Source organism: Strix aluco, chromosome Z (genome assembly GCF_031877795.1).
Source record: "Strix aluco isolate bStrAlu1 chromosome Z, bStrAlu1.hap1, whole genome shotgun sequence".
In the NCBI taxonomy this organism is placed as follows: domain Eukaryota; kingdom Metazoa; phylum Chordata; class Aves; order Strigiformes; family Strigidae; genus Strix; species Strix aluco.
The window spans coordinates 26,968,978-26,981,217 of NC_133971.1; the positions used below are offsets into that span (position 1 = coordinate 26,968,978).

The window sequence follows — 12,240 nt, forward strand, 5'->3', positions numbered from 1 at the left end:
TGCCCCCCACGACCCCCCCACCCCGCGGCAGCCAGTGGCGGGTCCTGCCGGGCAAGGCGAACGGGCAGGGCGGCCCTGGTGAGCTGTTGGGAGTCGTGGTGCCTTTATGGCTCACGCTGATGCCTGGATGTGCTTTACCAAGGCGTTAAGAAATGGCATAATTCACAGCTCTCCTGCTTGCGGGAACCAGTGGTCTCTCCGGCATTCAGAAAAAAATGCAAACTATTTGTATTTGTGGCTTTCGGCTACAATATACCAAATATACCAAAAGGTAATACTGTTTTTTGCTCATGAAGCATAGGAGGCTCCTTACTCTTTTTGGGCACTGAGTCGGGTGCGACATGCTGTTATTGGTTGAAATACATGGCTCTGGTTTTGTGTGGCCATTTTGTGTTTCTGGGTCTGAGCTTGCAGGCTAACATACTTAAAATATAATCCACAAGGATTTTGCTGTGGATGTTCTATGCTCTGGCTTTTCCAAAACTGCTTCTTGCATGTGCTATTTCATTTAGAAAAATTTCTACGAGCTCCACGTGGTACTGTGCCGGGAAGCATTCATGTGATCCTCAAAAAAGGATATGCCAATTAAAAGGTTTCCAAAGGACTCCACCCAAAGTAGTCGTTGTCAATGATGAAATTATTCATGCCAGCTTTTAACTTGTAAACACACTTTTCGTTCTCATCTTCAATGTGATGCCTATAAATCCTAGGAACTTACTGTATCAGTCTTCCCTGCCAACTTCTTTCTTAACACTCATGTTTTCTTGAGTATCGTACCATTATTACCTGAAAAGAGTAAAGTATTACCAGTGACACTTCTAGGGGCATTTGGTAATATGTGCAGCAATTGCTATAATTGCATATGGATATGACTAAGAGCAAACTAGCATTTTATACACAGTTGCAACAACTATGTATAGCTGATACATAATTTGACCTTTAGTATCTTGGTCCGGTTTCCACACTTTTTCCATAGCAGTGGGTGATGATTATGATTTGTCAAGTGCTAAAAATGCTAATTTTATCCAGTTCACTGGGAGAAGGAGTCACTAGAGTTACATGGAATTTGCAGTCTGTGCAATATGACATCACACTTTCTGCCATCTAGTTTTTGTATCTGTGGTTCTGGGGATGGCCTGCCTGCAGCCCAGCTTCACACCTATGAGAGGCCACAGGAGCGGCACTATCCCTTCTGCTGCAGACACAGAAAGCAAAGCTGTGGCAGAATGGGTCTGCCTGAGGGAGACACTGCTGTGATTAAAAGATGATTTCTGCGTTATGTAACAGGAGTGCTACTGCAAATGCTGGGAAAATATTGGCAACTAATAACTTGGTTATCTCAAACACATTCCTGAACACATGAACCATTCATTGTGCTCAGGACAGAAGATCAAGTTAGCTGCTTAAATTTGGCCATGGAAGCACACAACTTAGGAAAAGGGAGCAATTCTAAATGACACGCAGGTCTGCAGGAGTGTGTCAAGCACTTTGTGGCTCTGATGAATAACATGTATGACAGGGCCAGAGCCAGGAGCCCAACACTAGCCAGGAGGCACAAACCCCTGCTGAAGGTGTGGGGATGGCATCACTGCCCCAAGCAGGCCAAGGCTGGTCGCGTTGAGGGAGACCCATCCCAATGACACTGAAGAGAGACTGCCTTTTAACTTCTACCACCTGCCACTCCAAGCCTACCCAGGCTGGAAGAGCTGCGCTTGCTGAGTACGGGCTCGCCTTTCCCTCAGCCTCGCCCGGCTGACCGGTGCCCCCCGAGGGGGAACAAGGCGCCGCAGGGCTCAGGCCTCCACAAGATGGCCGCCGCCGCTGAGGGGAGCCGCGCGGCATGCTGCGGGGAGGGGCGGCCGCCGGCGGCGCCAGGAGGAGGGGAGGTAAGGGGAGAGACGGGGAGCGGCGGTGCCATGGAGGAACCGGGCAGCGACGAGAACAGCAGTAGCAGGGAGTCCGTGGTGGAGGGCTCTGAGACGGAGAGCGATGTGGAGGACGAGGAGTTCCGCTGGAGAAGGTGGTAAGCGGCGTTGCTCGGAGCTGCGCGTACTTGTGCGAGCGCGGCGGCAGGTCTGGCGCAGGGAAAAGTGAGGGGCCCGCGACGGCGGGCTGAGGGGGCCGCTCCTGGGCCGCCCTGAGGAGAGAGAGGCTCCCGGACTGCCGAACTCTGGGTTTGATCTCAGGCTACACCAGCCACACACAGGAACCGTCCCTTTCTGCATCTGACATCCTGGGGTGCAAACCAGCTCTTCTCGATTATTTCATAAATGTGTATTTTTAGGGGTTTTTCATTTATTTTTTCCCCCCCTCTGTTCAGACCAGTTTTGTATGCCCTTAGACTCAGTAGTTCTCAGCTGTGCAAATGTCCCCATTTATTTTACATACACCTTGTGGGCTTCTGAGTTTGTGCCTCTGGACCCTCCTGAATAATGTTTTAGTCAGTGGAAGTGAAACGTGCCAGAACCCAACTCGGAGAAAAATGAAAACACTATTAAATATGATTGCTGCTGATGTTACTTCTCCATATCTTTGACGTGATACAATTTTCATGACCGTATCTCTTGTATCCGTTAAGACACGACAAAGAATTGAAACTACCAAGCAGCAGCACTTCTTTTTATTGGCGTTGTGGCCCAGTGTTGCTTGGAAATACGTAAACCGGTGATACGTTTCGTTGCTTAAGGTTTTCCAAGCAGAATATCAGGTATATCCTCACAGTTTGGGGGTCCTGTAGGTGTTGGCGTTAGAGCTGTGCTCACCCAATGTGCAGTTAGCAGTCTCCTGCTAAGATGGGTGCTCTTGCCTGCCCTCAACTGCCCTTTGAGTTTATAGGACTGAAAACCAGAGCATGCAACTAACAGACCTTTTTATTATTTTGGAAAGGTTGCCTTTTCTTAATAATGACGTGGCTTTAACTACTGACATAAGAACTACTGAAGGTAGGACAGATTCTTTTTTTGCTCTTCACTGTTTTTTTCTGTGAATTGTTGCTGTGGATGTTGCCCGAGTCCATGTTATTTAAACTTGAGTGTTGCATGAAGTTCATTCTGAACTGTATGTGCTCTCTTATTATGTCCATAGTTTTTATTTGATATTTTAGAAGAATGCTCAGCACGTTTTTAGTGTTTGGAAAATAGGTTTGCTCTTAATTTCTTCATTCTTTGTGTGTACTGTAACTGAGAATTCCTGGCTTGGCAAGTGTTTATATATAAGGATACCCTTTTTATTTAGATATGTGTATTGTGTTTGAGCAGAATAAAATAAATGGAACGTAAACACATAATAGTCATATAAATGGCATCTATACACATAATAGTCATATGTAACTATAGTTGCATATTGTATTTTAAAAGAACCCTTCAATTTGTTAAAATATCCATTCTCTTTAACATACAAAATTTGGGTGGGGATATTTTAAGTGCATTATTTTAATTGTATGATTAAATTACTTTAAATATAAATGCACGCACGCTCATTTAAAGCCTTAAAATCTTCCCTAGTAACTCCCTTAGAGCAGGTTGCATGAGCAGGCGTATTGTAGTTACATAATAGTTTTACTGGTACCTCCTTGACATTTGACTTGCATCCTGTACATTTTATTCCACCAATGCAGAGACTGCCAATTCTTTGACACAGGGTGTTCTAAATGTTATTCCAGAATTTTTTTGTCTTTTTGCCCATTCAAAGACCTGAGTAGACTATGATTTTTTTGTCAGTCTGCCCTGACTTAATACAAATTTTAATCACAGATCAGTGAAATCTGCAGAAACTTTTTCTATGGCTGTGATTTCCTGATGCTGAACCTTTTTCAGAGTTGCTCAGTGGTTTTCTCTGAGGAAGGAAGCATCATCCCATTTTGAATTTACCTGTGGTTATCCCCTGGAATTAAAACCTGGCAACATTAAACATACATGGTTCATTTCACTCATTGTTCAGTTTGTGGACTGGGGATTTTTTCTGAGGTTGAGTGGGGGTTTTTTTGTTTGTTGCTTAAATGTAATGGATTATGATATTTTTAGCATTCTGCTTGTGGCATTTTATATTCAGTAAGTTGGAATTAGTATTTCATTATTCAGGTATTTGTGCATACTTATATAGTAGCAATTTGGTGATGAGTTACATAATATAAAGATTGTAGGTATTTTAATAGTATCAGTAACAACATTTTAGTTTTGAAACCTAAAGGTTCAACCTTAAGGGTTTCTCTCTTTTTTTTCCAGAGAGAACTTTTCTTTTGTGTAGTCATTAAAGAAAGTATTCCATATAAGAGTGCAGATATTTTTAGTCAGATGGGTGAGGCAGTTTACCAAAATTGCAGTTGTTTAAAAAATAAAAGAGTTAATCTCCAGTATGAACTCAGGGAGGGTTCCAGAACATTAGGTGAAATAAATTTTCCCCCCAGCTGGTTTTACTAATTTCTGACCTCTCCTATATTGTAGTTTCAAAATCTAGTTAGATAGACTGCTTAACTGCTTAAGTCCATTGTGTATTGGAAGCTTTGATACATTTACCTCAATTACTGAGTTAGAAATTTACGGAGTTATGGAAAGTTATGTAGAAATTAAGGTAAAACTTCCTTTAATAACTGTTTTTTTTCTTCTGTTCTTTTTTTCATAGGAGCTCCCTCTCCAGAAATCTGTTTTATACAGAAATTTTATGACCACATATACAGTCAGAAGGAAGAGCAGATAAATCCAGTAGGTATAGAAATGATACAGTTTCTGCTACACATATCTAACTATTAATTATTAATAAACTCATTGAGCCTCCCATTCTTTATGTGCAAAAGAGCGTGGTGGCTTGCATCTGAAATGAATTTTATGGCAGGACGGTTCACGTGTGTAGCACGTTCTCTCCAGGGATGTATCAAAGTCTCTTCTCTGGTCTTTCACGAGGGTATAACCTTTCAAATGAGGAACAAGCCTATGACGAAGATGAAGAAGTTGTGGAGCACAGACTGTGTGTTCCCTCTAGGAGCTGAAGGATAAGCATCTGGGTTAACCATACCAGAATACACCCTCATTTGCTCATTATGAGATTAGCTGTGATCCAAAGGCTGGACAATTGTTTCTTTAAAAAAGAAAGAGATAATAATCTGAAGTGCAGAATAAAATATCTGCTTGCGTGGTGATGGGGTAATTATTCTACTTTATGGAGTAGCTAGCCTGTAAACTTCTGTTTAGTTGAGCAATTGGGTTTCCACCTGCATATGACATGCTCATGAAACAATTAGAAACAAACAGTTTTCTACTCTTTAACTGAGATTGTTTTAAACCTGTGACTGTTACACTGTCTAATGCTGTGGAGTTACCAGTCTGAAGACTACTATATGTATCCTTATTCCAGTGTAAGAGGGGTTTTTAAAAGAACTAAACTGCTTCCTAGATGACAAAAACTATATTGAAAAAAGACACTCCTACTGAAGTGAATGTTTTTACAGAGCATTATAGAATTGCACATAAATTTGTTTCAACTGACAGTGCGGGTAACAGCGAACAAAATAGAAAAGATGCTTTACTTCAAAGCGTTTTCTCCGTAAGTTTATTTTGCTGCTTGCATGTCCCAGGGTTGTGTTGACTGAAGTTTATCATGGTTTTCTAAGGACAGAGGGAACGAGGGAAGTGCCCATTTACTCTCTCCCTTTCTCCTCTGGGAGCTGATCTAACTATCTGCTGCCTAACTAAGTCTTCGGCTTCATGGCTCTCACCAGAGTAGCCGGTCTGCAATCACAGCAGGGGATTCTTCCAATTATAAGGACAAACCTCGTGTCCAAAAAAGGGGAAGTCATAAAAGCAAAGACACCTAGTACTTTTCACCAGATAGTTTGGGTAACTCTCACTGTTTTTTTTTTTTTTTTTTTTTTTTGTGTGAGACCTGTATAGCATGCCACTGTCAGCTTGGTCATGCACAGCATGGGGACAGTGTAAAATTTAAAATCTTCATTGAATGCTCTCAGGAACAGTTTTGCCCTGTCATCCTTGATACTTGCATGTGTAGACTGCACCTGCGTGGCTCTTAAGCCAGTCTGAGAACCAACATGAAATGTGCTTACATAGAAGCTTTCCTCTACTGTGTCCTCAGAAATGATCTTATGTGAATACAGCATCTTGATGTGATGTTATATGAGGGTATTACAGCCAGGAGTGGCTATGAATTTTTTCAGGTAATGTTCCAGTTGTTCAAAAGAGTCTTGGCTTTCTTTGTACTTCAGGTGGGTTGGGGGAGGTTTGGAATATGCTGTCCTATCTTTGATTCTACCATGCAAGAGATTGTAAGTAAGACTTCTCTTCCACCAGAGATGCAGTAGATATACAGACAGATTTTGTAGGATTCATTTTTTTTTCCAACTGAGAAGTCAAGTTGTTTCCATTAACAGCCTATTCCATGGCTTGTTCAGGCAGGCCTCATGATGGTAAGTTTGTGCTTTAACCTTTTTCAGGCTTTTTTTCCTTGCCCAGTTTGGTGAAGTGCACATAAAGTTGTTAGCTTTTAAGCATTAGGCTTTGTTTGGAACACATCCAGAGTGCCCTCAGGTAGTTAGCTGTATAAATAAGTGCTCAAATGAGAAAAACCATTAGAGTTTTATAGGAATTTCCTTACCAAAGCAAGAGAGCAGGACAAAAGGCTGTTCCCAGTACTTGGAGTCAGTGGCCACAAATACTATTTCTGTTACTTTTATGATTTGAGAAGACCTCTCAACCAATCAGCAATACACTGATTTTGCTTAGAACCTAATTTTTTAGCAGACAAAACAGGTCCTCCTTTTTCTGAGATATAATGGTAGTTCATTGAGCTTTAATCATCTTATCTGAGTGAGGAATGTTAGCCAGTCAAGAGGTTTAGTAGTTGTTCTGCTGTCCTCCTGACCTCACTTGATTCTGGATAATGTTCTGTGTAAATACCCAGGATGATTTGTACAAAGGGTGTATTAGAAGAGTCAATAACTTTCTGCTAACTATCCCATCGCAGTATTTTGAAACTACATCAATCAATAATTGTTGCACAAACTGTTTCTAAAGAATCTATTCTGTTCCAGGGAGCCTTTTAGCAGTACTTCCTACTAGGCAATCTCCACCTGTTGCTCTTCAGGTCATTGCTAAAATGGTTGTTCTTATTGCGTTGCTAATCCCTTGTGCAAGCCAAGTAAGTCATCAATTGGTGTCCACGCCAAGACGTTCTTTCCCAGAGTTTTTCTAGTGCTGTGAATGTTCTCCACTGTACGTCAATGATTTGTTTAAAATTTCACCAGTATACTGATAGTCCACCAGTAATCCCCAGTTTTCAGCTCATCTGGAAGAGAATGGTTCTGCAGTTTACTTGCCTATTGTAATCATTCCTAGGTTGCCTTAGACTTTACACAAAGGCTTCTTTTTCCATACTAGATATCTTTCCCTTACATACAGTCAAAGGCACAAAAAACCGATCCAAGCTCCTTTTACTAAAGAGTTTGAATTTGGCTCCTGCTCTGACAGTAGCTCTCTCCTTATCCACTTGCCCTTTCCTCTGTCTGCAAGTGGCAGCCCTGCCACTTCGAGCTTGTTGATGTGCAGGTCTTGCCAGCTGAGTTCCTTAATTCTGCCTTTTCTGGGGATATTGAGAGTTGTGTGTTAAACTCCACAGTCTCTGGAGCAGCACTCTGTCTTATTTAATGAAGGTAGGGAAGTTGAAATACAAATACCTGATGTTTTGGTCTTTTGATATATAAAAAACCTGAAGTTTAAAGCAATCATATCTTACTTGCATAACTATGTTTTCCTTCTGGGTGAGCATTGTCTTTTATAGTCTCGATTTATTTTTCAACACTTTTCTCAGATAGCCCCAAATAAGAAAAAGATTTAAGTGGAATGGCTTTTGTATCTTATTAGTAATGTATGTAAAGATCAGATCTAAAACTCCTGTTTCCCAACTCAATTATGAAAGGAAGAATATAAGCATGTAATAAAGCTGAGAAAATAAATAATGAAGTACATTCTTCACTAACTTGTCAATTTATTTTTTTTCATTCAGACACCTCAAGAGGCATACGTATCTGACCAGTCTCAGTCTCTACTGCAGTGAGTATAATACATCACACAGGAATTCCAGTCAGGCATACTGTGATTAAACAATTCTGTTATACCTCCATTTGTATGCTATTGTATTCTCAGTGTTCTATTGTGAAGCAGTTTTCTTGTTTGCTTAGTGAAAGATCTGTATGTCAGCGGTAATTCTGTGTCTGTTATGAGTCAAACTGTACCTGTATTTGTTTTTATTGATGATACTATCTTTAATGGTATAAAGGCATAAGCAACAGGACTGACAGTAAACTACTCAGGGAAAATCATTAGACAAATAAACAAAAATTTGTAATAAATAATATTGGATCTTTTGTTTTAGAAGCTATGGAAAGATTTCAGTAGAAGATGGGTTTCTAATAGAAATACAGAAAGAAGTAATAAAAAATAGGAAGGGACGTTTTTTCCCTCAGAGAATGAATGTACAAACATAGCTAGGTCCAGGTGGGAAATCTGGAAGTCTTAGTTACTGCATGTCCTTGTAAAGAGAAGTATACCTCTAAAATAATTGCAGGTGTTTCCACAAATAATTGTAAGTACAAAACTGCATAAATAAACTCAAAGTATTGCAGACATTTTCTTAAACTGAGCAGATTACAATTCTTTCTGAATAAGAAATTCTTATTGTATTACTTAATTTTAGGGGTTGGATAAAGTGTCTATCACTTACTGAAGATATTTCTAAGCCTGGTTTTTCACTAAATGCTGCAGTAGAGGGACAGCAAAATAATTCAGTAGGTATGTTGTATTTTGTACAAAACTGATAGTTGCTCTAGCAGTGGCAAAATCATTTGAGAAGCTGGAGATGAGTGTCCATGTAGGTTTGTTTAGAATCTGACTCGCCTTTTTAACAGTTGTTTAGTTTTCATAGTTGTTTTGGACTTCAGATTATGTTTTTGTAAGTATTCTGCTAAGATTGTTTGAAGAAATAACTGTTTTCCCAAGCCAGTGGTGTATTTCCTGCTTAAAATTATTTCATTGCTGTGAAACTTTCTGACGAGTTACAGGCCGCATGGTACTCAAGTGTCCTATGGATATGTAAGGTAAGCATGGATATAGCAGTCTTTGAGGGTTCCTGTATGATTCCTGCTAACATATCCAAGAATCAAAAGCACCTATGAGAATCGAGAAACAGAAATGCTACTGGTCATTCTCCAGATATGTCTGTCACCTGCTGCTACTTCAGTTGTACTTCCATTCCTCTGTGCTCCCAGCAGTGCAGGACTGCCCCATCTGTTTTGCTGTCTCCCTGTTTGAGCTAAGTTTTGCTAACACAGTAGAAAACCATTCACCTTATTTCTGATTAAGAAATTCCCAGGGAGTCACATCATTGTCAAAACATGGTGGTGGGAGCAGAGGGGATGGGGCAGCCCTTTCCAGAGGCAGTAAATTATTGTATTGTTTTAGCTGTATTGTCTAATTGCGTTGTAATTGCAGAGGACAGGGGTAGGTCTCACCCTGTGGAGTGGGTGGCAATTCCATCTGCTGATAGTCTTTGGAAACACAGGCCTCTAAATCACAGTGAAGAAATGTGACAAAATAGCTCTGGAATATAATTTGGTGACTAACAGAGCCTAACTAGAAACCTTCTTGTCAGTTCCACTTAGGGAGCATGACTATGGTAATTCCTAAGGTTTGAAACTTCAGCTTTAATCAGGAAGTGAGGCCATTTTATTAGAGATGATGAAACTTTCAGATTTGGAAAATACAACTGAAACATTTGTTTATGCTTCTAAATCTAGATACCAAATTGAATGGATTTCAGAAGGATTCAGAAGAAAAGGTTAGTGTATTTTTACAACTGAATGTGTATAAAATATTTAATTTAATTAGAGAATATTTTACTGAAAAATACCTGGGTCCTTCATTTTAAAAAGCAGGCACATGGCTGTTGAAACTGACACTGAGCACATTAGGTGAAAACAACTTGAGAGCTAACCTTTATTTCCTGCTTTTTGGGTAGGAACTGCAGTCGTTAAGCTTGCAGGGCATAAGGGTAGAATCATAGCAGTAACAGTGAAGTAGGAAAGATGTCACCATGACACAGAATCTGTAAGGGCTGTTACTTAAGCTAAAGTAATGAAGACTTTAAATAGCTTAAAATATGTTTTCCACCAATGACAGTTACAGGAGAGGCATTAAGAAGGTCTTTGAGGAGGAACAGAGCATTTGTAACTGTCCTTCTGTTTGGGAGTGATGATTTACTTGTGGCCAAAAATAGGTAGTACCAGTCTCTTTGATACATCTCTTTGGTAATCCTAAAGCCACTCATGAGTGACAGGTTTCACTGCTGATGAGGTAAAAGTGAGGGAATAGCTTCAGAGCTACCTTCTCCCACATCTGTCAGCTCCATTCTCAGCCATACTGAGTCAGAGATGATTCCACTCCAGTGTGAGCCTATCTGCTTGGGTGTTGCAAGGTACTACCTGTTTTCTTTGCCATGCGTTTCTGCAACTTCCTTTGGGCCAACACTAGCGCTTGTTTGACCCCCAGCATGAAGCAAGTTTTGGGGAACAACTGTCAGATGCTATTAAGTTTTTTTTAGTTGGCTTAGTTTTCAGCCAGGTTGTCTTTTCAGTCCAGCTCCCCAGAAGATTGGGGAAGTGCCAGTGCAGCTCAAAACAGGATTGGAAGCGCACAGCTGAGGGCAGGTGGAAGGACGGGGACTGTACCAACACTTATTTAGATAAGCTTAATGTAATCAGGATGTTACGAGTGTAGCTCACAAATAATACTGACTATTTTAGTAATTACCTGCTTGCAAGCATTGCTTTTGCACATAAAAGAAAGAAAACCTTGGGGCAAGGAAGTAATTCCCTGATAACTTCCAGAAAACACATTAGAAAAAATTCAAAAATATATCCATGTGAACCATCCAACCCAGAATATCTTGAGCAAGAGTTGAAGGTTCTGCAACCACCGACACAAACATCCGGTGGTCAAACGTTCCCTCGATTCCTCTCCACTTCTCATCTCCCCTTTCCCCTTCCAGACTTCCTCCATTCTTGCTTTTTAGTCAGTGAACTCCAAGCAGCAGTGAAGGACTTGAGCAGATATCTCTCCAGTTGGCAGAGGAAGTGCTGACAGCATTTCCTAAAGGGGTTTGTGGCCTTTGCCTCTCTATCATCTCTTTATATGCTGTTGTCAGCAGCTGTGATGTTACTTATGTCTGCTCTGCTACCTCTGCATTGTTATCTCTTTCTGTTGCCCGAGGCACAACACCCAGTTCGTGCTTTTCGATTTCTAGTCTCGGTTCATCCCTGACCCTTTCATTGCTTTCAGGTCTATGCATGCTGGACAAAGAAACTGTTGCTGAAGTTTGCTCTGTTGCTGTTTCTGCAGCAAAAAGTAACTGCAATTACCAACTCCTGTTGCAATGTCATGGAAAGTTTTGAGGATTTCTGCAGCACTAGTGACATCAACTGAATGGGTCCCAGAGAAACGGGAGGATCTTACTAGGTACATGTAATGCTTGCTGCCATCTGCAGCTTCTTGGGAAACCTCTCATTAACTTACAGCAGGATACCAGTTAGAGCAGGGACTCTCAACCTTTCCTTCACCACAGACCTCCTTTAAATACCTTTTGTGGCCATGCACCACCAAGACTTAATTCAAGATTGAAAGCACTAGACTGCATCAAATATTTATTTCAATTTCCTCATGAAGGGCCTTCAAATTTGGAGAGAAGGGGAAATAAATTAATCTGTTAATACACACACTCCTCTTATAATATCTTTAATTGCAATGATTCCATATGAATTTAAAATAATAGCAACCACACTCTTCTTGCTCAAATGGCCCATTTTATGGTATTTTAACATGCTTATTCCGAATTTGATGCCAATTTTTACATTAAAATTTGATGAAAAGTTTTTACAATTCTCACCTCCACCCTTGTTTGTCTGTGTTCAGTCACCATATATTTTTGTTTACGGGTCCAGGGCCACCACTTGTAGGAACAGACTTCAGCTCCATTGTGGCCCTAAAGAGGGCCCTTGGATTAAGAAAATGTCTTTAAGAGAAAAACAGCCTAGTTTAAAGTGGGACCCACAAACCATACTAGCACTGAATATACTAGTGTGTCAGGGCAGGCATAGGAGGGACTTGAGTAGGAACGAAGCATTGAGGGGAGGGGCCTGTGGGAAAAGGAGGCGCAGTGCTTGTTGCGGGCCAGACCAAATGG

The 12,240-nt window shown here is 40.8% G+C and overlaps 1 protein-coding gene across 1 annotated transcript in view; it reads left to right on the plus strand.

Moving 5' to 3' along the window:
* Positions 1-1,848: 1,848 nt before the first annotated feature.
* The window catches only part of ANKRD31 (ankyrin repeat domain 31), a 71,027-nt gene continuing 60,635 nt past the window's right edge, over positions 1,849-12,240 (plus strand). Inside the window, exons 1-6 of the mRNA XM_074812036.1 lie at positions 1,849-2,020; positions 2,887-2,942; positions 4,621-4,700; positions 8,011-8,057; positions 8,701-8,795; positions 9,800-9,840. Coding sequence (XP_074668137.1) covers positions 1,917-2,020; positions 2,887-2,942; positions 4,621-4,700; positions 8,011-8,057; positions 8,701-8,795; positions 9,800-9,840 — 423 coding nt within the window. The 5' untranslated portion in view covers positions 1,849-1,916. The remainder of the gene's footprint in view (positions 2,021-2,886; positions 2,943-4,620; positions 4,701-8,010; positions 8,058-8,700; positions 8,796-9,799; positions 9,841-12,240) is intronic.